We start from the raw sequence: 25773 nt of genomic DNA, 5'->3' as shown, positions 1-25773 counted from the left end.
CTGGTAGCAACTGAGAATCAGCAAAGCAATACAAAATGTGATATTCTTGCCACTGCTATTGCTGTGAGTAATGAACTATCCTTTCTCTCTGATCCAGGAGTTTCAGAAAGCTGAGTAATATTCTACTGTATACATATACCACGTTTTACTTATCCATTGATCTGTTGATGGTCATGAAGATTACTTCCGTATCTTTCCTATTGTGAGTAATGCTACAATGAGCATGGGAGTACAGATATGTCTTCAAGATCCTGATTATAATTATTTTGGATATATACCCAGAAGTGGGATTGCACTGACGTTCACTGGTTCTTTTTATATGCTTGATCAAGTCTGTTGTTGAAACCCTCTAGTGGAGAAGGCAATAGCACCCCACTCCAGTACTCTTGCCTGGAAAATCCCATGGACGGAGGAACCTGGTGGGCTGCAGTCGATGGGGTCGCTGGGAGTAGGACACGACTGAGCGACTTCACTTTCACTTTTCACATTCATGCATTGGAGAAGGAAATGGCAACCACTCCAGTGTTCTTGCCTGGAGAGTCCCAGGGACGGGGGAGCCTGGTGGGCCACTGTTTGTGGGGTCTCACAGAGTCAGACATGACTGAAGCAACTTAGCAGTAGCAGTGAGTCTTTCAGTTCAGTTATACATTTCAGCTCCAGAATTTCTGTTTAGTTTGTTCAGTTCTTTTTTTATAGTTTCTCTTCACTGTTATTCTCATTTTATTCTAGTATTACTTTCCTGATTTTGTTTAGTTGTGTATCTGTGTTCTCTGATAACTCACTGAACTTTGACAGGGTTATCTTGAATTCTTTGTCAGATAATTCATAGATCTCCATTACTAGACATTTTTGTTTTTGTTGCTGTTCCTTTATTGTATCATGTTTCCCTGATTCTTTGTGTTCCTTGTAGCTTTATTTGATGTCTCTACATTTGAAGAATGTAGTCAGAATGCAGTCAAGTCCAGACTGGCTTTGACAAGGAAAGACCTTCACCAATCAGCCTGGCTAGATGTTCTGGGAACCACTCAAACCATTTTTATTAATATGAATGTATATCCTCTGAATTTGTGCATGTAGTTTGGACTTAGAATGATTTACTGGTTTCTTTCATTTTGAAGAATCTGTGATTTTTTAAAAAAAACTTGTTATTTTGTATTGGAGCATGGCCGATTAACACTGCTGTGATCATTTCAAGTGAAAGGCAAAAGGATTCAGCCATGCATACACATGTATCCATTCTCCCCCAAACTCCCCTTCTATCCAGGCTGCCACATAACACTGAGCAGAGTTCCATGTGCTATACCGTAGGTACTTGTTGATTATCCGTTTTAAGAATCTGTAATCTTTTGCTCCTCTGTCCTTCTGGTATCTGACTGATATAGTGGGCCAGGACATTAGAGGAATGCTCTTTACTCATCTCTATCCTTCCTTGTGGAGAAGTCTTAAGATCTGCCCTTTCTCCCAATTTTGCAGAGCAGTGCTGGGAACACTAAGCTACTCTTCACTTTTCCTTCTTTTTAGTGTCCTCCATGAAAATAGGTTGATTCCATTAAGGTCCTGTGAAGGGTGACAAAACAATCTCTTGGGCAGCCTAGTGAAAGGCCAGGATGTCGGACGCATCCTCCATTCCTCTCCTTCCCTCCAAGCGGAGAATATTCGGGTTCTGCACTTGATTGCAATCTAACAGAGCAATGACAACCACTGCAGGCTGTCTGGCCCATTTCTTTTTTTTTTTTTCTAAACTGCCCCCTGTCATCTGAATTATGCCAGTATTAGTAGCAGTAGGTATGAGGCAAGACAGAAACCAACTTCTCCAGCAATGCATGCAAATACTGAGATGTTTGACGTATCTTCCATTCTATCTTTTCCCTGATTGGAGAAGTTGCAGGCCAACATTCTCTCTCTCTAGGTATTGAGCTGTGCCAACTTGAGGAAAGAACTAGCCTAGGATAAATCTAAGTATTCTTATTTTTCATTTCAATGTGTTCTTTGTTTTGTGCTCATCTGGAATACAGCTTCCTAACCAAATTTTAGACCTCTCATAAAGGTATTTTGATCCATATGTTATTATTAAATTGGTATTTCTGTTGGGGAACAAGCACTGGGTCTTACTATTTTGCCATCTTGCTGACATCAATCCCTTGCTGTTTTAATTGATGACGTATATTCCAATTTTCCTCAAAAGTCAAAATGTATTCCAAAGGTAAGAATCAGGAACTAAAAACTATTTTGAAACTGATGAGCCTACTGACAGCTTTCTTTGATTGGTCTGAGATTTGGTCATTATGTTGGTGGATGCCCATATGCTAGAACTCAGAAAATTTCACTTGGAGGTATTTCAACTTATTTTGATTAGAAAAATTGATTGTATCTGGAAGACAGACTTTGGGAGGTAGCACTTATTTTTTAGGAAAGGGAGAGCAAATGGGAAATTTACTCTTCAGTATTCAGTCTTGCAATCAATTTCTTATTTTCAGCCCAATATTTTTTTTTTCTAAAACTCTCTTATCTAATAGAAAAGGTAACAATAGGCACTGCAGAACTCCAAAGAAGTTGAGTACATAGAAAGAGTACACATGATGATGTGGAACTTGTTTACTTGACAAAGAAGTGGAAGCTTATGCCCACACATACTCCAATAACTTTTTCAACTATAGATGTGCTCCTTGGCATTCAAATATATTTTCTAATTTTGAATAACACTAAAATTTTGTAGTTTTGCAGAATTTGTTATGGAATGCAGGGTTGATTACAAATTGAAAGAAAGAATGAAAAGGGAGACAGAGAATCTTTACAGAAATGGAGTTTCTATCATGGAAGGAATAACATAAGCATGTCCTGTAAGGTACAGATAATAGATCTTTTAAAGATGACAGAACTGTTTTGTATAAATGTAGATGAGTGAATTATAATTATAATATCCCTAGCTACTGTTATTTGTTGTCAAGCAATATGATTTGCATTCCTCAAATAATTTAATCTCCACAGTTATCCCTCAATTTTACTATAATACAAAAAGCTTGTAATTCTGATGTTATTTTGTCTTCATTGTAGTGGTATTCAACTAGTTTTTTCTTTTTTTTAACTAAAACAGATTAAGCAATTAACTAATAACAACATAAACTCGATTAAAATACATTCAGCATATCCATTCCATAGACTGAGAAGTACAATTTGAAAGTATGTTCATTCTAATCCTAGATTCCTATAGACTAATGTAGCTCTGGTCTCTCACAAGTGTGACAGACTAAGTCAAAGCATTGTTGTTAATATGTAGTACTTTCAGGAGGCCATTTTTCAAGGAGACATTGAAAACCACTGAAAAATAATAAATATCACTTAATACTGAAAGTTATCACATTGTAATGACAATCTTTTTTGAAGTGTGGCTAAAGGTATGGAACAAGATACTTTGGAATCTGACCTCTTGAGGTTCAACCTAGCACAATAACCTTTTAATGTCAAGATAACTGACTTTCTACTCTGCATTTGATGCAAGATTTCCAATTTATAAGACATATGTTTCATTTTAATTCATAAAGAATGCACTGTCAACTGTCCCATGTAAGAACCTGTAAAGTATAGATTAATGTGAAAAGTGATCTTTTGTTACATTTTGAATATAATATCCAAAACATTTGAGTATAATTTGTATAATTTTAGCTTCTTTGAATAATTCAGATGCATTAATTTATTCTTGATTAGTGAATTAAGGTCTGAAAAAGAATGTATTTTACTTTATGACATGTAGCATTAATAATTTATTACTTCACTCACAAATCTTTCTTTTGGCAAAGCAGTAGGAAATATTCGGGGAAAGTAATTCTCAAAATCATATATGTACTAATGCCAGGTAGCTACAGCATGATATGAAGAGCAATATTGATGGATTTGATAAGCAAAGTTAGTGTTCTGATGAGCACAGTCACATAGAAATACTCCTTTTCTATGATTTTAGAATGGAATCTTTACCCAGGATTATTTAAGTAGCTATACTTGGGTAAAATGTCTCCAAGATTATGGTTTCTCAGTATTCTCAGAAACAATTCAATGTTACTATGCCTTCCTGATATTTTTCACATAGTTGTGCTTGTATGACTAATCAGCCAAGCTAAATGAAAAAGTAGCCAATTTGGTGCTCTTAGACACCTTAGTAAACAACTACAGGAATTCTATGATGAACAAATTGTGTTGAATTCCATCACTAAGATATGGACATTTGATGAGTCATGTGTGCCATAATCCTTCCCAATGTGTTGCCAAATATTTGGCAAAGTGTAAATTTTATTTTTGTTTCAACTGAGAATATGTACTTCACAGAAAAATCTGTCAGAAGAAATACTGAGCTGCGCAATTGTGAGATGCAACACAAGAAGGAAGAGATGTAGCAAACATCAAGCTGCTGTCAGATAAAATTTTTTTTTCCACAAAATGCTACTGAAATTTACCTCATGAGTATATAAAAGGGTAAAGTCAAGTCAGTAAAAAACTGTAATGATTTAACTAAAGTGAACATAGAAGTGAATAGAGTGATCCATGTTGATGATATGTACATCTTCTGAGTCACAGTTATACTGTAGTAATTATTGTTTATTACTACTGGCGATTTGTGATTTTTTGGATAGTTTTAATTTCTATAATTCTGTAACTCAAACTTCTAACTTTTAAATGGGTTTTGAATTTCCTGATCAAAACTGAACACATATTTTCATTTTCTTGCTTTCCTGAGCAATACAGCTAGGAGATTCATGAGTCTCTAAAAAGATTCTACCTATTCTTTAAGGAAGATATTGGAAATAAAAGGTTTATTTCTAATTAATTTATTTAGTTTAATTGGAGGCTAATTAGTTTACAATACTGTGGTGGCTTTTACCATATATTGACATGACTCAGACACAGGTGTACATGTGTCTCCCATTCTGAATCCCCCTCCTACCTTCCTCCCCATCCCATCCCTCAGGATTGTCCCAGTGCACTAGCTTTGAGTGCCCTGTTTCAAACATCAAATTTGGACTGGTCGTCATTTTCACATATGGTAATATACATGTTTCAATGTTATTCTCTCAAATCATCCTACCCTCGCCTTCTCACACAGAATCCAAAAGTCAGTTCTTTGTGTCTGTTTTGCTGTCTTACATACAGAGTTGTCATTACCATCTTTCTAAACTACATATACATGTCTTAACATACTGTATTGGTGTTGTTCTTTCTGACATACTCCCCTCTGTATAATAGGCTCCAGTTTCATCCACCTCATTAGAACTGATTCAAATGCATTATTTTTAATAGCTAAGCAATATTCCATTATATATATGTACCACAACTTTCTTATCCATTCATCTGTTAATGGACATCCAGGAGGCTTCTATGTCCTAGCTATTGTAAATACTGCTGCAGTCACCATTGGAGTACACGAGTCTCTTTCAGTTCTGGTTTCCTCAGTGTTTATGACCAGCGGTGTGATTTCTGGATCATATGGGAGTTCTATTTCCAGTTTTTAAAGGAATCTTCACACTGTTCTCCATAGTGGTTGTACTAGTTTGCATTCCCACCAACAGTGTAACAGGGTTGTCTTTTCCCCACACCCTGTCCAGCATTTGTTGCTTGTAGACTTTTTGATAGCAGCCATTCTGGCCGGTGTGAGATGGTACCTCATTGTGGTTTTTATTGGCATTTCTCTGAAAATGAGTGATGTTGAACACTTTTTCATGTGTTTGTTAGCCATCTGTATGTCTTCTTTGGAGAAATGTGTGTTTAGTTGTTTGGCCCATTTTTTGATTGGGTCGTTTGTTTTTCTGGTATTGAACTTCATGATCTGCTTGTACATTTTTGAGATTAATTCTTTGTTGGTTGCTTTGTTTGCTATTATTTTCTACTATTCTAAGGGCTTTCTTTTCACCTTGCTTATAGTTTCCTTCATTGTGCATAAGCTGTTAAGTTTAATTAGATCCAATTTTATTTTTACTTTTATTTCCATTACTCTGGGAGGTGGGTCATAGAGGTTTATGCTGTGATACAAATCAGAGAGTGTTTTGCCTATGTTTTCCTCTAGGAGTTTTATAGTTTCTGGTCTTACATTTAGATCTTTAATCCATTTTGAGTTTATTTTTGTGCTTGGTGTTAAAAAGTTTTCTAGTTTCTTTTTTTAACATGTGGTTGGACAGTTTTCCCAGCACCATTTATTAAAGAGATTGTCCTTTCTCCACTAAAAATTTTTGCCTCCTTTGTCAAAAATAAGGTGTCCATAGGTATGTGGATTTATCTCTGGGCTTTCTATTTTGTTCCATTGATCTATATTTCTGTCTTTGTGCCAGTACCATACTGTCTTGATGGCTGTAGCTTTGTAGTATAGTCTGAAGTTAGGCAGGTTGATTCCTTCATTTACATTTTTCTTTCTCAAGATTGCTTTGGTTATTCGAGGTTTTTGTATTTCCATACAAATTGTGAAATTATTTGTTCTAGTTCTGTGAAAAATAAAGTTGGTAGCTTCATAGGGATTGCTTTGAATCTATAGATTGCTTTGGGTAGTAAACTCCTTTTCATAATGTTGATTCTTCTGATCCATGGATGTGGTATATTTCTCCATCTAAATGTGATATCTTTGATTTCTTTCATCAGTGTTTTATAGTTTTCAATATATAGGTCTTTTGTTTCTTTAGGTATATTTATTCCCAAGTGTTTTATTCTAATCATTGCAATGGTGAATGGGATTGTTTCCTTAATTTCTCTTTCTGTTTTCTCATTGTTAGTGTATAGAAATGCAAGTGATTTCTGTGTTTTATACCCTGAAATGTTACTATATTCCTTGATTAGCTTTAGTAATTTCTGGTGATATCATTAGGGTTTTATTTGTTAAAGATCATGTCATCTGCAATCAGCTAGAGTTTTGATTCTTCTTTTCCAATCTGAATTCCTCTTATTTCTTTTTCTTATCTGATTTATGTGGCTAAAATTTCCAAAACTATGTTTAAAACTATGTTAAACTTCCCAAACTAGATTCAATACAATCCATATCAAGCTACCAACAGTATTTTTCACAGAACTAGAACAAATAATTTCACAATTTGTATGAAAATACCAAAAAACCTCCAATAGCCACAGCAATCTTGAGAAAGAACAATGGAAATGAAGGAATCAACCTGCCTGACTTCAGACTAGCTACAAAGCTTCAGTCATCAAGACAATATGGTACTGGCACAAAGACAGAAATATAGAATAATGGAACAAAATAGAAAGCCCAGAGATAAATCCACATACCTATGGACACCTTGTATTTGACAAAGGAGGCAAAAATATACAATGGAGAAAGGAAAACTAGTTCCTAAAACTTCCCAAACTAAGTGTTGACAGTAGACACCCTTTTCTATTTCCTGGCTTTATGGGAAATGCTTTCAATTTTTTGCTATTGAGGATAATGTTTGCTGTGGGTTGATCATATATGGCTTTTATTATGTTGAGGTATTTTCCTTATATGCCTGCTTTCTCGGGAGTCTTTGTCATAAATGGGTGTTGGATTTTGTCAAAGGCTTTCTCTGCATCTATTGAGATAACCATATGGTTTTTATCTTTCAATTTGTTAATGAGCTGTATCACACTGATTGATTTGCAAATACTGAAGAATCTTTGAATCCTTGGGATATAATCCATTTGGTCATTATGTATGATCTTTTTAATATGTTGCAGAATTTTGAGCATTACTTTACTAGCATGTGAGATGAGTGCAATTGTGCGGTAGTTTGAGCACTCTTTGGCATTGCCTTTCTTTGGGATTGGAATGAAAACTGACCTTTTCCAGTCCTGTGGTCACTTCTGCTTCATTGACTATGTCAAAGCCTTTGATAATGTGGATCAAAACAAACTGTGGAAAATTATTAAAGAAATGGGAATACCAGACCACCTTATCTGCCTCATGAGAAATCTGTATGCAGGTCAAAAAGCAAAAGTTAGAACAGGACATGGGACAATGGTTCCAAATTGGGAAAGGAGTACATCAAGGCAAGGACAGTGGTAAGCAGAGAATATTTGGAAGGTTTTTTGACCAAAGAATTATATATATTTTTTCCTTTCTTAATATCTGTATCAGTAGTAAACCTGATAATTTGATCACTTGGTGTCTATATCTTGTATCTACCTTCAGAGAAGCAGAAAGGAATTTTAGGTAATCAGTTTTTCAAATTCCATACTGTTTATCAGGACAAAAACTCAACATGACCCCTAAATCTTTCATCACATAAAATTGCATTGGAAATAGTTTAAATACCTAATTATAAAAATACAGTATTTCATCTATTTTAAGGTACATATTTATTTTTCATTTTCTAACATTTGAAATACAATGTGCCTTATAATTAATGGTGTTTTGCAATGGCTTGTAGACAGATGGTACTCATGACATAGATGCCACTCTCTGCACATGTATAAGTTTGTCTTTTCTGATAAAAAGACCACATAGCTGGACTCCTAGAAGACTTATTCAATAAGTCATATCAAAATAATTTGATGAATGGATATGAGCCCATTGGAATCTACTGGTAAAGTCAAAAAAGAGAGCTCATTAAAACTTACATAATGGGTGCCTGAGGCTACTGGGAAAATGCAGCAGATGATAATAGAATACTCCTAATGGTACAGAAGTCAATATTATGTGGTAAATACATGATTATAATTTGAAAAGCAATTCAGAACAGTTAGATCTTTCAGTTCTATCAGCAATTCAGTTAGATCTTTAGAAAAAAGAAATGTTTTAATCAATTTACTTCATTTACATTTCCCTTTTTATAAATACACAATAATAATAGTGTAAACTTTATATCTAAATAGGTATAACATTTTTCAATGAAATTTTTTAAAGTTATATGTGATAATGAAGTATTGTGTCAGTTCAATTGGCAATGCCATTTTCTCTCTTTGCAGTATATAAAATAATGATACATCATAAAATTGATGATATCTTAATAGAATTAAATATAAAATTAATAATAGAAATATTAATATTAGGAGAAAATTTGGTAAAGTATTTTGTATAAAAATAAGACGAGAGAAAGTTTATTAAGCTAGAAAGTGAATCCATAATCAGTAAAGCAAAATATGGGTATTTTGATTGCCTAAAAAAGTCACTTGAAAAGATACCATTAACAATGACAAAATATGAACAGACTGAGAATAAGTATTTCCAAAATGTATACCAGAGTAAGAATAGCACTAATATACAAAGAGCTTTTAAAAACTGAAGATAAAAAATATGAAACATAACCCTGAAAAAATCATTTAATTAAGCAAGATAGTTTAATAAAGAATTAGAATAGTCCCTTCATTTGCAAAGATCATACTGTAGAAATTCCATGCAAAGTCCTAAGTCTTGGCTAAAGTCTGAGTTCTGTCATCTACTAAAATTATAAGTAAGTAATGGAGAACAGATACATTTAAACATCTGTTGTTTCTTAGTTTTAGAGAAAGAACAAAAGCTGTGTTGCTCATTTGAAAGGAACTATCACAATGATATAACTCTTTGGCCAATATCTGTTTCCTGATTTCCTAAATTTTTCAACTCATTGTAATATGAAAATAACTTTTTTAAGTAGTATAATCTATCCAGGGAAATTGTTTAGTTGCTAAGTCATGTTTGACTCTTTTGCAACCCCATAGACTGTAGCCTATCAGGCTCCTCTGTCCATGTGATTTCCCAGGCAAGAATACTGGAGTGGGCTGCCATTTATACAGGGGAATGTGGCAGACTAAATATGCCAACACATTCTTTGATACTATTCCTATTGAGAGGGAGGTTTATAACACTAGCCACAAATTTAGATGGATCCCTTGACTACTTTGGGCTTCCCTGGTGGCTCAGAGGTTAAAACGTCTGCCTGGAATGCGGGACACCCAGGTTCGATCCCAGGGTCGGGAAGATATCCTGGAGAAGGAAATGGCAACCCACTCCATTACTCATGCCTGGAGAATCCCATGGAGGGAGAAGCCTGATAGGCTACAGTCCATGGGGTCGCAAAGAGTCGGACATGACTGAATGACTTCACTTTCACTTTCCTGACTACTTTGGCCGTTAGAATATAGTAGAAACAATACTTTGCTGGATTCTAGACCCATTTTTTTTTTTAAACTGGCAGCTTCTATTTCCTGTATTGCAGAATCCTTGTTCATGGAACCCTGAACCATAATGTTAAAAGAGCTACTACTATGCTGTATGCTGTAGGGTGATGTGCACAAGTTCTGAGATTACATTGAGAGAGAAGCCCAGATAAATGCAGCTTTCTAGCCATTGCATCCAAGGTGACATGTGACTGAAGCCATCTTGGGCCCTCCAAACAGGAGAGTCGCATCAGTTGACATAATGTCTGCACTGAGGGATACTTTTGTGAAATGCTTTCCATTTGGCCACTGTATCTCAGGAGGCTGAAAGGCCGTTGCATTTGCTAAGTAACAAGGGATTTAGGAAGCATTTCCAAATGTTGTTTTATTTGGAATACAAGTCCCCAAATATATAGTGATTCCCCAGGACTGCCATCCATATTTTAGGGGGAAATTAAGATGTTCAGAATCATAACACTGGTTTGGACTCTTACAAATAAATATCCATATAATAAAAGAGAGGTAAAGGTGGGGGAATTATATGTGAGAAACAGAGCTTAATAACAACCAAATGTAATGCATGTTTCATGATTAGATTTTGGCTTGGGTGGAAGAGGTGCCAAGGACTCCAGCCTTGACCAAACTGTAGTCTGACTCCTATCAGCCCAATTCTCAACTAGGAGGCTTGTTCAATTTTGGCAAAGAATTCTTCCAATCCCAGTTTCAACAAGAATTTTACTAAGACAATTTAGTAAAAATACCCTCATCCTTAACATCTAATCAAATTCTTCTTCCTCTACCCTTAATATCTATTAAATTTGGTATTTTTTTAATTTTATTTTTTGACTCTCTCACCTTGTGCATTAGCTATGAATCTGTATCTGGCTGCCCTTGATGTTTTGAAGTTGTTGTTAGTTCTATATTTAAGTCTCTCTTCCTACTACAATGGTTCAAAAAAATCCAACTTACCCACTTTTAACAGGTGTGATTATTGTTTAAATTCTAAGTATTTGGAATATGTTAATAGTATGTATAATCTGTTTTAGGAGTTACATGTTGAAGTATATCCTGGTAAAGTTTCAGGAAGTATGAAACATACTTATCTGTCATGCCAAATGTGTGTGTGTGTATGTGTGTACAGAGAGGTAGAGAGCAAGAGTGGTTACAGGTTTATTCATTGTGCTATGCTTCAACTTTACTGTATCACTGAAGAATTTCAAAATATAAACTATTGGAAAGAATAAAAAAATAGTCTCTTGAAAGCTACTAATGGTTGTTTCTTTGAAAAGAGGGATTTATAAACAGAAACAGGAGAGAAAGGTAGATTTTTGTAATGAATTTTCAATGTTTAGATTTAAAAAATCAATGTATGTACATATACCTTACATCCTTGTGTGATGACTCAGAACTGGGAGGGATGTTACAAGTGCCTGAGGAGTGAGGGGTTCAACCCCACATTGGGCACCTCAGCCTTAGTGACCAGTATAAGAGGTGAGCCCCCATAATTAGCTTTGAAAAACAGTGGGACTTAATTACAGAGGACTATAGGAAACCAAGACTCCACTCTGATAGCTTGCACACAAATGCACACATTTGAGTCCCAAGGCAGAGGCTGCAGTTGAAAGCATGTGGCATTCATTCAAGCTGGTCTGCTAAAGGCATGCCAGCATACCCCTTGTCAACGCCTGCTCCAACTGCAGCTGTCTTGTCAAGGTGGAGGCCCTTACATAGTCCAGCAAAGACTCATTTTGTGCCTACCCCAGTTTCTGTCATCTCAGCAAAGCAGTGGGACCAGAGTGCCCCAAGTAATCCTCTGCTTGCACATACATGCTTAAACTCCAATGCTTTGTCCACCTCATGCGAAGGATTGACTCATTGGAAAAGGCCCTGATGCTGGGAGAGATTGGGGGCAGGAGGAGAAGTGGACGACAGAAGATGAGATGGCTGAATGGCATCATCAACTCTATGGACATGAGTTTGGGTGAACTCTGGGAGTTGGTGATGGACAGGGAGGCCTGTTGTGCTGCAACTCATGGGGTTGCAAAGAGTCGGACATGACTGAGTGACTGAACTGAACTCAACATCCACCAAGTCGATAATACCATCTGACCATCTTATCCTCTGTTGTCCCCTTTTCCTCCTGCCTGCAATATTTCCCAACATCAGGGTCTTTTCTAATGAGTCAGTTCTTCCCATCAGGTGGCCAAAGTATTGGACTTTCAGCTTCAGCATCATTTCTTCCAATGGGTATTCAGGACTTATTTCCTTTAGGATTAACTACTTTGATTTCCTTGCATTCCAAGGGTCTCTCAAGAGTCTTCTCCATCACCACAGTTCAAAATCTTCAATTCTTTGGAGCTCAGATTTCTTTATAGTCCAACTTTCACATCCATACATGACTACGGGAAACACCATAGTGTTGACTAGATCGACCTTTGTTGGTAAAATAATGTCTCTGCTTTTTAATATGCTGTCTAGGTTGGTCATAACTTTTCTTCCAAGGAGCAAGTGTCTTTTAATTTCATGTCTGCAGTCACTGTCTGCAGTGATTTTGGAGCCCAAATAAAATAAAATCTGTCACTATTTTCATTGTTTCCCAATCTATTTGCCATGAAGTGATGGGACCGCATGCCATCATCTTCGTTTTTTGAATGTTGAGTTTTAAGTTAGCTTTTTCACTCTTCTCTTTCACTTTCATGAAGAGGCTTTTTAGTTCTTCACTTTCTGCCATAACAGTGGTGTCATCTGCATATCTGAGGTTATTGATACTTCTCCCAGCAATCTTGATTACAGCTTGTGCTTCATCCAGCCCAGCATTTTGCATGATATACTCTGCATATAATTCAAATAAGCAGATTGACAATATACAGCCTTGACGTACTCCTTTCCCAATCTGTAACTAGTCTGTTTTTCCATGTCTGGTTCTAACCATTACTTCTTGATCTGCCTACACATTTCTCAACAGGCAGGTGGGGTCATCTGGTAAGGTGGCTTCCATGTCATAAGCTCTCATAAATACCCACTGAATCATAAATTCTCTCTTTCAACCCTTTCTTATTTCCTTCCCTGCCTCACTAGTTCATTATCTAAATATTTCTTTAAATTCTTTCCTTTTCTGCTTTCTTCCTCACCAATATTGTCCTAAGTGTAAAACTTTATTTGCAATATGATGACCATGATCTACTTATGTGTTCAAAAATGCCTCAAGGTCAATGGAATGAGAGGCCATTTTTTTCTTTGGGTGATTAACATACTCATTTCATAAGGTGGTTAGATTTCAAGTGTCAGAGCTGAGGCACCCTCTCTAAGGACAGACTAGGGTTGACTAGCTCATTTCTCTTTATTTTACTTCACCATTGAATGAAAAGAGGTAATAGCCTAGTAAGATGAATTATATATAGTTGTCACTCCAGAAGAAAATTTGTTTCACTTTTTTAAAAATACTTTAGTTCCTCCTTTCTTTATCTAAAGTTAATAAATCACATATTGCTATGATTCCTTACAATATACCTATATTAACTCCATTTTACAAACAAGAAAAATGAGATTTAAAAATTACCCCTTGGTAATCTAGCTTTCAAGGGAAAGAACTGATATTTGGGCCTAGATTTGTGTGATTTTAGAATTAAATCATATGTAATTGCTGGAGGCAGATTGAATTCTAGTTCAACCGACTTACATGTCGATAGAACATACTTCTCTCAGAAGCTGAATATTGAATGGAACAGCACTTCATTGCGCCTGATCTTGTATGACAGATCTTAGTTAAGGCATTTTTTAAATTAAAATATGTATTAAACAGGGTTCTCCAGAAAAAGCAGCATCAATAGAATACACACACACAAACACATAAATATATATATAAGTATATATATAGAGAAAGACAGAGACAGAAGCAAAGAGGTTGATTTTAAGAAATTAGCTCACACACTTCTGGAGGCTAACAAAATATGAATGTATGCTGGCAGCCTGCAGACCCTGGGAAGCAATGGTGTTGAACCTGAAGTCTGAAGGTGGTATGCTTACAGAATTCCCTCTTCCTCAGAGGGGGGTCAGGAGTTTTTCTGTTAAAGCTTTCAACTGTTTATATCAAGCCCACCTACAAAGTGGAGGATAATCTGTTTTAACAAAGTTTTCCTATTTAAAAGTTAATCTCATGTTAAAAAAAAAAAAAAGACCTGACAACAACATCTAGACTGCTCTTTGACCAACTATCTGGTACTGTGATCTACCCAAGTTAACACATAAAATTAAGCATCACAGAATCTCAGTACTCTGCCTTGATTACCTACCAAATCTATTTGCTGGAATCAACTTTGTTATAAAATCTAGTGCAAAATATTTTAACCAGAGACATAGACAATAAGATTTTCTAAATAAATAATCCATTTCCTAGATTTTTCCACTTGTTCAGCAGCACACTATAGGCAAGTGTATTAGGATGATTGAATACTTCCTCCAATTGGATGTCTGGCAAAACAAGTACTTTGTATCTTTACTGTTTATATTTAAAGTTCAACTTCTTTCAATGTCATTCTTGGTTAAGAAACAGACTTGTGTGTAACAAAATCTTTCTTGACACCTTACTAGACACAACTAGGTAAGACTAAACCTCTGAGGAGTTGATGGCTGATCCTCTAAACAAATGCTCCCTTCAGGCACATAACTGAATTGCAATGATGTTAAGTACTGGAAATGGGTAGTGACTTAGACTTAGGCTGTTAGTCTCATTGCATTTGACAACATGAATGCTTTCATAGAAAAATATACAGTGACACGCATTATCATTTTTGTGCTAAAAGGCACTCACATATATCATCCAGGAATTTTTTTTTCTTTCTATGAATAAAGAATGCAGTGGAAAAAAATTTACCTTGGGCTATTGGAGAGTTATTTGCTCTATAAATTTGAACTGTTCTTATAAAAGCATTCTAAACTGAAAGCTGCGATTTTTTTTCTTTTATTTTATGAAAAATCGCTTCCCTCTCCCACACTGAGAGCACTGTTTAGTAATAAATTTTTGTAACTTCCAGATATACGGTGTCAAAGAGCCAATTGTTTTAGGTGTAAAATTAAAAAAAAAAAAAAACAGCAACAACAACAACAAAAAAACTTAAGAAAGAGGCCAGCAGTTTTCTCTCACTAGATAAATCTTCAGTAACATTTCTCCCTTGAGAGTATCTAGTGAATACCCCATAGTAGATAAAATTGAGCTCCAAAGCACCAATCTATCAAGTAATAATCAATTTATCTACACTTTTTCACAAAGCCAAAACAAATTAGAATCTGGAAATTTTTGTTCCCAACCTCAGAAATGAGAGATATTCACCTATTGTATTGTACTTGCTCCCTGCGTGTCTAAGCACTCAATGTCTGTACTTGCCATTATAAAAGGCAAAACCTCAGTTTTCTACCTTCTTCTCTTTTTCTGTTTTCTGTATGTCTTCTTTACTGTTCACATGGAATACTTCACTTCCGGTACTTCTAGTCACAAAATGTTTGGAAGGTATTTTTCCAGACTAAGCAATTCTCTGTGTGAGACACCATCTGGATATGCTACAATTCAGCTCAGTTCTGACACTAACTATCCAGGGATAGCATTAGATTTCTTAAGTCTTCAGTCCTACAAGACTATCTCCCACACCCAAGTTTAGACAGCAATAGTAAGCACAAGTTGTTACCTGTTCTTCTGAATGACCAGCTACAGATTGGAGGGTCTTCCTCCTCAGGCTCCAATAATTTGCTGGAAGAGCTCACAGAACTCAATGACACACTTGCTTACCCTTACTAGTTTATTAAAGTATATGATAAAGGATCCTCTGAACATCCCATTGAAAGAGATGTGAAGAACAAATATGTGAGGAAGAGAACAGAGCTTCCATGCCCTTCCCAGGCACACCACTCTCCCAGCACTTCTGCATGTTCACCAACCTGATCATGTTTGAGTTTCTATTGAGGCTTCATCACATACACATGACTGATTATTAACTCCATTTTCAACCCTTATCTTTTCTCAAGAGAATGGAGGTGGGAGTGAGGCTGAAAATTACAAGCTTCCAATCATAGCTTGGTCTTTCAGGTGACAAGATCTCACTCAAGAGCCATCCAGAAACCCACTCAGAGTTACCTCATTAGAACAAAGGACAGTCTTACTGCTCAAGAAATTAGAAGGCTTTCAGGAGCTCTGTGTCAGGAACAAGGGCCAGAGACCAAATATTGACACAACCAAAAAAAATGTTTCTAGTGTTATGTTTAGGAATTTGCAAGGGTTTTAGGATCTCTGTGCCAGGATCCAGGGGTAGATTTGAATATATATATATATATATATATATATATTTCTTATTAAAAATCACAACATACCATGATTCCTGAAATTTTCATCATTAGTGGAACACCACTACAACACTCATTATTTAGAAACTGTGAGAAGGGGAACACGGTTACTTATTATTTTCTCTTAATATTTTATTCAAAATTGCCTTATTAGACACTAAACTATTAAAATGAAATGTCATGGGAGTAATCTTGGCAAAAAGTGGGAATTTAGAAAAGAACATATCCTGAATTGTCCCATGGACTTCTAGAGCATGGAAGGAACATTGTGGGTATATCTTGAGCCAGAATGCAACAAACACTTGAAGAATTGTATGTCTTTGATTCAATGGTGAAGTGTAAAACCCAAGCAGAAAGTGAGATGATGCAAAACACATAGTGTACCATCATGTATAACTCATAAAATGTGATTACAGGCACTTTGCCTGTATGGCATTCATCCAAAAAACTATAACCTTAGTCTAATCATAAGAAAAACACCAGATAAATCTCAACTGAGGGACGTTCTATACAAAATATCACACCAGTATTCCTCAGAACTATCAAGGTCATCATTAATTAGGAGAGTCTGGGAAATTGTCACCGTCTAGAGGAGCCTAAAGAGACATGACTACTAAATGTAATGTAAACTTTTTGATGGGATTTTGAAACAGAAAAAGGACATTAACAAAACACTTAAGAAAATCGAATAAACTATGGGTTTTGTTGTTGTTGTTGTTCACTCACTCAGTTATGTCCAACTCCTTGCGAGCCCATGGACTGCAGCAAGACAGGCTTCCCAGTCCACTAACTCCTGGAGTTTGCTCAAATTCACACCCATTGAGTCGCCTTTAGTTGATAATAATATTGACACTAATATTGGCACATTAATTGCAACAAGTATATCATGTTAATAATAGGAGAAACTGGGGTATGAGTATTTGGGTACTGTTTTATCTTTGCAATTGTTCTGTAAATCTGAAACTCTTCAAAATTGTTTATGAAGAAAATGTACTACTAGTAGATCTCTGAGTTACGTATGCTGTTGACAGGGTTAAGCTTCCATTTATGGTTGTCTTTATTTATTATTATTATTTTTTAACTTCTGTTTTCCCCAATCAACTTTAGAATATTTTGATAGACAAGAATGGAATAAACCCTGTGTACAGGTTAAGTTTTTGCTGTGTTTATGAAACTGTAGAATCTCAGATACTTGAAATGGCTATGGAGTTTGTAACTCAACTTACAGAAATTAAACTCTGTACCTACTTGGCTGTTTCACAGTTGTGTTTTGTTTTGGTTGGAGCCATTTCCATTACACCATTAAAAATTTATTTTATAAATCAATGTGGCCAATTCTGGCAATAAAAGCAACAAGTTCAGTAGTGGTTTTAATCAAACTAAATATTAGCTCACAATATTTTTATTTGTTGAAATATACATTTTTAGTATTTTTTTTTCCTTTAGAGCAGTTTTCCCCCCATTTACAGAGTATGAATTCCCATATTAACTTTTTCAGGTTTTTAGAGTTCTTGCCAAGGTTATTATGATAATATATATCTCTAACCTGGTAATCTCTAATCTACATATTACTCACTACAGCTTGTTTCCCACCCCCCCAAATGGCTGGAGTCAAGCTGAGAAATACCACAAATTAACCTACACATATAGTATACTTCTAAAATTCCAATCTTCTTTTGCAAGATTAAAGTTTTGCTTGAATTAAATGTTTGTTTTTAATTCCTTCATCAGCTAACCTTTAGTGCAGGTGTTCCTGCTAAGTTGCTTCAGTCCTATTTAACTCTTGGCAACCCATAAACTGTAGCCTATCAGGCTCCTCTCTCCATGGGATTTCCCAGGCAAGAATACTGGAGTTAAGTGCAAATAAAAACTACAATGAGGTACCATCTCACAGCAGTCATCATGGCTGCAATCAAAAAGTTTACAAACAAAAATGCTAGAGAGATTGTGGAGAAAAGGGAACCCTCTTACACTGCTCATGGGAATGCAAACTAGTATAGCCACTATGGAGAACAATGTGGAGATTCCTTAAAAAAAACTGGAAATAGAACTGCCATACCACCCAGCAATCACACTGCTGGTCATACACACCAAGGAAATCAGAATTGAAAGAGACACGTGTACCCTAATGTTCATCACAGGACTATTTACAATACTAGGGCATGGAAGCAACCTAGTTGTCCATTGATAGACGAATGGATAAGAAAGCTGTGGTACATATCCACAGTGGAATATTACTCAGCTTTAAAAAAAATGCATTTGAATCAGTTCTAATGAGGTGGATGAAGCTGGAGCCTATTATACAGAGTGAAGTTAGTCAGAAAGAGGAATACATGTATACCTGTGGCAGATTCATTTTGATATATGGCAAAACCAATACAATATTGTAAAGTTAAATAAAATAAATTTAAAAAATAAAATAAAATGTGATCCTACTCAAAAAAAAAAAAACTAAATAAAATAAAGTATATTAATGCATATATATGTAATTTAGACAGATGGTAACGATGACTCTATATGTGAGACAGCAAAAGAAACTCTTGGACTCTGTGGGAGAAAGCAAGCATGGGATGATTTGAGAGAATAGTATTGAAACATGTATATTACCATATGTGAACTATATCACCAATCCATGTTCGATGCAAGAGACAGGGCATTCAGGGCCAGTGTACTGGGATGACCCTGAAGTATGGGATGGGGAGGGAGGTGGGAGAGGGATTCAGGATGGGGTCACTTGAACACCTGTGGCTGATTCGTGCTGATATATGGTGAAAGCCACTACAATATTGTAAAGTAACTAGCCTCCAATTAAAATAAATTAATTATTTTTTAAAAAAGAAAAATAATACTGGAGTGGGTTACCATTTCCTTCTCCAGGAAATCTTTCCGACCCAGAGATCAAACCCATGTTTCCTGCATTGCAGGCGGATTCTTTACCTCCAAGCCACCTAACCTTTTGTAGGAATAAGCAAATTAATATAACAATTACAGAAAGATGGGTGAGAAAAGAAAGAAGACAAAAAGCACTAGATTATGTGATCTGTTCAAACTTAAGGACTAATAAAAATGCCAAGTACAATCAAGTATTTACTGATCTTGTGTAGCTTAAGAGGTTTCAAAGTACTGGGATTCTCTCCATTTAGCCAAGTTGAAAGTGAAGCCAGGAATGAAGTTACTTTGTTCCACAAATATTATCAGCATTTTCCAGAAGTTTCACTTGGATCCTCAAGGGTCGTGTACATAAATCCAGAGGTGGAATTTACATTAAATAAGACAATAGGCCTAATGAAATAAATAAATATATCTTAAGTTTGTCTTGAAAGATACAAAATAAATTTTCTAAAACACTACAATATCACTTACCAGCTTTGAAAAGTGGGTGAAATAATGTTCATTTCAAAAAACTAAATTGAAGGGAATCTCTGAGTAAACAAAAATTAAGCTAACTCATTGAAATGTTCCACCTAAAGGTATATTTTATCCTAGATATATTTTAAGAACAATTTAAAATAAAATAAAACCTTTTACTTTTAAATGAAAAAATATGCATAATAAATATGCATTTTTATTTCTCATAGCTTTATTAATACCTATAATAATGAATAAGAAAGCATGCAATACAGAATCTGATATTGAACAATTAATACACATTTTCCACTGGACTACATACTGCCTTCCTACACCATACAATATGCAACCCTCTCACTTCCAAAGCATGGATAGAGCTGCTTTGAGATACTCTTTACTTTTAGATGCTGTATGATGTCACAGAGGAGGAATCTTCTCAAAATACAAACATAAATACATATTTCATAAAATTCCAAGTATTTTAAGCAGGGATAGCATAAATTTTACACATTTTTTTTTGAAAAAGTATCACATACAATCACTAAACAATTGCCTTCATGTTTTTTTTTTCATTTTTGCACACACATTTTTCTGAGTGGCCTTCTCATTACTACTTCTATTGATGTCAACTTGCACTGCTTTTATAAATCATATTTACTGAAAGAATATGGATGGTTAATGTAAAAAAGTGACTATGAGTTAATATTTTAAGGCCTCTGCATAAAATTCCACTGGAGTGGTAATTGGTGTGTTAATTTAAAAAAGTTCCTGCTCATATATAGTTCAGCTTCTCCTACTCCCATGTTTTCCAGGGCAATTGTGCCAGTTGGAAATAGCCAAAATAGTGTCTAATGATTGTGAGAAAAGGTAATATAAATATAACTATAAATTTGATTTGGAACCAAATGTGAAAATATGAAACCAAATAGTAAAGAACAAGAGATGATAACCATAGTGGAAAATATATATCACAAGAGAATAAAAAGTTTAAACAAAAAGATATTCATATTCATAAATGTGAATTAGGAGATATATGCACATTCAGACTTAATATAAACAACAAAAAAATAATGTTGAAATATGCATGTGGGTAAAACTTAATTTTCCCATGACTGCAAAGGATCTTTTTTTTTTTTTTTTGCTTGTGACAGGACTGCATTTATAGAATTGCAGAATGTGTGATATTTTGAGTTTATTTTTCTCCACTTCAATGAAAGTGTGTGGCAAATATTTAAGAAGACAGAGGCTCTTCATAAACTGTCACCAATACACAGTAACACTGATCATTTAACAATGACATTTTTCTAGCCAAATTTACATTACCAAAAACAAAATGTTAAATAATTAAATAAGACTACACAAAATGTACTCTAAATTTATCACATCATTTGTACTGTATGTAAGTTTGTTTCTAATACATTGACACATTATTAGCTAAAACGTGAAGATAAGTTCAAAGAAAAAATGTGTATGCACTTAGCATATAAGATACACAGTGTTTGAATACATACTTACAAATGTGGTATATTAACATTATAGCTAGTAAATTAATGATCACATTGATTGTACATGGCCAAAAGAAAAGAACAAGTTTGATTGAACATATTATTACCGTCCTTGTCATTCAACTGTAAGTTCTTATAAGTAAATCAAATCTTACTTTTTCAAAGGAAATTTTTTTTTTTAGTAAAATAAGCCTATTTGGAGTTCTAGGACTAAATTTGGTGCATTAAAAATATCTGTGAGTTTTGTCAATCTACAGCTCTGTCCATCCACCCAAAGAAAGAGTTTTCAACATGATGATAAATAGTTCATTGAATCTGAAACCTTGGCAGTAACAGGTTGCCAAGGCCAGACCTAGTGGAAGCTTAGGAAGAGAATACACAGGGGAGAAAAACTGGGCTCACACCCCTTGCCTCTTTGGCTACTTTGAGCCTGCTTCCATTTAAAGTCTCTCTGGTACAAACCCAGAAGAGGGTGCCCAGTCATTTTATATTCTGAACACAATCTAAGTCTGATGGTATAATCAGAAATAGAAAGGGCAATAAAAGCATATTTGTTCATTCCTATATATCTAGGAAAGGTATCAACACTTCACAAATTTTACATGAGGATTTAAGAGCCACCCATATAGCAAAATAGATCACACTCTAAGGAAAAAAGAAATCTGACTTTGGTTTTATTCTGATTTTCAACATAGCTAGTAACTATTCATACTACTGACATTATTTAATAGTCTTTTAATTTCTCCTTTTTAATCACTTTATTTATTTGTGTGTGTAGATCTTAACTAAGAATGTAGAGAGGAAACTATAGGAATAACTAAAATAGAAGAGGAAACGCTCACATTAACTTTGCAAGTTTTAGAGAGAAAAACATTCTAAAATCTACTGGAAGCACTGATCTTGCCATTCTGGGTTTTTTCGTATTCCCCAGGTCTAAAATCTTCATCAGCCATAGCAACAATAATACCAACACATATATGTGGTCATATTTCAGTAAACTTTCAAACATCATCAATCCTTCAGGACTCACATGCTCCTAGAATACCAGAATGCTCCAAATCCCTTTGAATATCAACAAACACAAAGGGGGAAGAAAAATCAGTAATATTAATTAATTTGAAATTTCAGTAATTAAACTCTAGTAGTTAAAAGTTAAGAAGATCTACACACCAAATCAGACAAGATTTAAAGAGTTTCATAATGGGAATAATATAGTCTCAAAACACTATGTAGCCTGCTGGGCATATTAAGAGAAACTTTCTCAACATTCACTGGAAACCTTCACCAATAAAACTATACACTTACCACAGTTTATAATACAACATTTACACACAGTTTAATAATAAATTATATATCTTTAAGTTACACATTACAAAGTCTATATCTAATTTAATCAAGAAGAAATATTCATGCCCCCCATCCCAATTAAAGCATCAATTGTCTCTTGATTTAGTGTAAAACTGAAACAAGACATTTTCTCAGTTTTGTTATGAAGGAAAATTAAGTTGATGATGTTTCTGTAAATTGATGAAATGTGCACATAGAAGATCACAACCAGTTAAGAGGGCAAAAAATAAAATAAAGAATATACAACAAAAGGAAACTAATGTTCCCTAGGATTACTCATGTATTATTTGCTTAGAATGACATATTTTGTTTCATATATGAGACTTTTGTGTGTGTGTGTGTGTGTGTGTTTTGGGGGTATTTCTTCTCCACCCCAAGAAGCAGTCATGAACCTCATTTCTCCCTCTGCACATCTCCTTAAACTTCTATACTGTAACACATTTGATATACATTTATAATTATGTCTCTTGAAAGGTTCCTTCCTGACTTTCATCTTATTATCAGTGTTTTGCTTCAGTAGGTTGCGCTAGAATGATAAAAATCCCTTAGTCTTAAAGGTTTAGTATGTTGTTTTATCTACAGTTATATTTATTTGGGTTAAGTGTTCAGTACATCCACCTTCTTTGTGATTTTCTAGTCTGTTATATACAAATTTCAGAAGATAAGGCCCAATTGATAATGAAATATAGGCTTAAGATGGCAGATACATGATTTCTGATGCACTTTACACTAAACTACAAAGATAAATTTAACAAAAAAAGAAAGAGGCCCTTAAAGCAGTTAATTGCCTAATTTGGGCACAGTTATTGCACTTTAGTGTCTCGAACTCTACTAAAGAGTAGAGAAATAGGTTACTGACAGAAATCTATAAAGTTTTTATAAGTCCTTTATTGGGAAAATATATATAAAAAGTATATCAACAATATATTCTTAAAATAAAACTAGAAAACATGAAAATAGAGACCAAAAAATGAGATATTTACATTTTCCTACTGTTTATTTTTGCAAAAAAACTAGTAACAAAAAAGTGGAGACAACAACAAATATCAAGCTAAAAGGCAAAATGTTACTGTACTTACACCTTCTAATGTTGTCTAAACAAAAGTTTAGATGGAATAAAGGTACTCTTGGAAAATCAGATATTTGCTAGTTTTCCATTGGCTACATACTGGGTCCAGAAAAAACAGAATGAAAAAGTAATATTGAAGATGTTGGTGAAAAAAAATACAGTGCATCAGAAGTAATATATATATCGTAATATCTGTCATGATAAGACTTTCTGTACAAAGGGATGTGACTTTTTTCAATTTTTCTTTTTAAATACATATTTTTTTCATTTATGCTATCATTAATTTTTCATCAGTTTTCACTTTTCAGCATTCAGTTTTTTTTATATTCATACTTAATAATTTCACTTTTGGAGATATTGTACATACTATTTTTTTTAAATTTTGGTTTATAATTGTTCCAATTTCCAATTGGTGATACATAGAAATATAATTAATCAAACTGTAAATTTATTTTTAACTTTTGACTAAGGGTCTAGCTCTAGACTTTATTCTGTTGTGGGCTTCTATTTACATAGCTATTTACAAATCCAACAATTTGAAGTACTCACTGAAATTGGATTTCAAACTTTGATTATAAACATCTTGTTGGAAAATGTGAAGTAGCTGTTTTAGCTTTATAAGGGATGTTCTTCCATAATGGGAGAATCACCCCTAGAGGGTCTAGCCTGTTGGCCTGGAGTGAAGGTTGTCAAGGGAATGACTTTAATTGAATCATCACTAGGATGAAGTCTTTCAGACATGGCATAAAAATGAGATCTTGTACTACCTTGTGCTCCTTGGTCAAGAGAAAGTAGTCCTTCAGGGCCAACACCTTGCCCCCAACCCTGCTGCAGACCCACTGGTGGTTGTACAGGGCTGCAATGAAGGGCAGCAGGCTGTGGCAGAGGAGGACTGCAGTTGATTGAAGCAGCCTGTGCCAGAGGAGGGCTGTAGTAAAGGGCTGAGGCCTGTGCTGATAGAGGGCTGTGGTGAAGAGCCTGTGCTAGAGGTGGGCTGTGGTGGAGAGCAGAGGTCTGTGCTGGTGGAGAGCTGTGGCATAGTGCTATAGCCTGGGTCATCGGAGGACTGTGGCAGAGAGCAACTGTCTGTGTCACCAGAGGGTTGCGTCGGTGAAGAGTTGTCTGCGTCGGGGGAGGGCTGTGGCATAGAGCAGAGGCCTGTGCCTGTGAAGGGCTGGAATGCGTCAGAGAAGCTGGCATCCAGCAGGCATCAGAGTGGCCCAAGATGAGACATTCTTGAGTGCAGTTGTCAGAGGCCTCTTCCACAGTAGGCTGAATAGTTATTTCTGCAGCTGTTAAGATGGGAAACAAATGATAAAATTTATGTTTCAAAAGCATGTGTTTATTTTTTATTTTTTTTAAACAGGTTTTAAATTTTATTTTATTTTTAAACTTTACAATATTGTATTAGCTTTGCCAAATATTGAAATGAATCCGCCACAGGTATACCCGCATTCCCCATCCTGAACCCTCCTCTCTCCTCCTTCCCCTACCCTCCCTCTGGGTCGTCCCAGTGCACCAGCCCCAAGCATCCAGTACTGTGCATCGAACCTGGACTGGAGACTCATTTCATACATGATATTATACATGTTTCAATGCTATTATCCCAAATCTCTCTCCAAAGAAGACATACAGATGGCTAACAAACACATGAAAAGATGCTCAACATCACTCATTATCAGAGAAATGCAAATCAAAACCACTATGAGGTACCATTTCACGCCAGTCAGAATGGCTGCGATCCAAAAGTCTACAAGCAATAAATGCTGGAGAGGGTGTGGAGAAAAGGGAACTCTCTTACACTGTTGGTGGGAATGCAAACTAGTACAGCCACTATGGAGAACAGTGTGGAGATTCCTTAACAAACTGGAAATAGAACTGCCTTATGATCCAGCAATCCCACTGCTGGGCATACACACTGAGGAAACCAGAAGGGAAAGAGACACGTGTACCCCAATGTTCATCACAGCACTGTTTATAATAGCCAGGACATGGAAGCAACCTAGATGCCCATCAGCAGATGAATGGATAAGAAAGCTGTGGTACATATACACAAAAGCATGTGTTTATTAGCTACTTAAATCATAT

General features: G+C 35.3%; 1 protein-coding gene across 1 annotated transcript; it reads right to left on the bottom strand.

The window, feature by feature from the left end:
* Positions 1-19965: 19965 nt before the first annotated feature.
* On the bottom strand, positions 19966-25392 carry LOC133242873 (protocadherin-11 X-linked-like). Its single transcript, XM_061409103.1, has one exon. The coding sequence runs from the start codon at positions 25021-25023 to the stop codon at positions 24301-24303; it is 723 nt and encodes a 240-aa protein (XP_061265087.1). The 5' UTR covers positions 25024-25392; the 3' UTR covers positions 19966-24300.
* Between the last annotated feature and the right edge of the window lie 381 nt (positions 25393-25773).

This window comes from Bos javanicus, chromosome X (assembly GCF_032452875.1).
Source record: "Bos javanicus breed banteng chromosome X, ARS-OSU_banteng_1.0, whole genome shotgun sequence".
NCBI lineage: Eukaryota > Metazoa > Chordata > Mammalia > Artiodactyla > Bovidae > Bos > Bos javanicus.
Note: the sequence above shows the minus strand (reverse complement) of the source record. Positions and strands in the feature narration are given on the sequence as shown.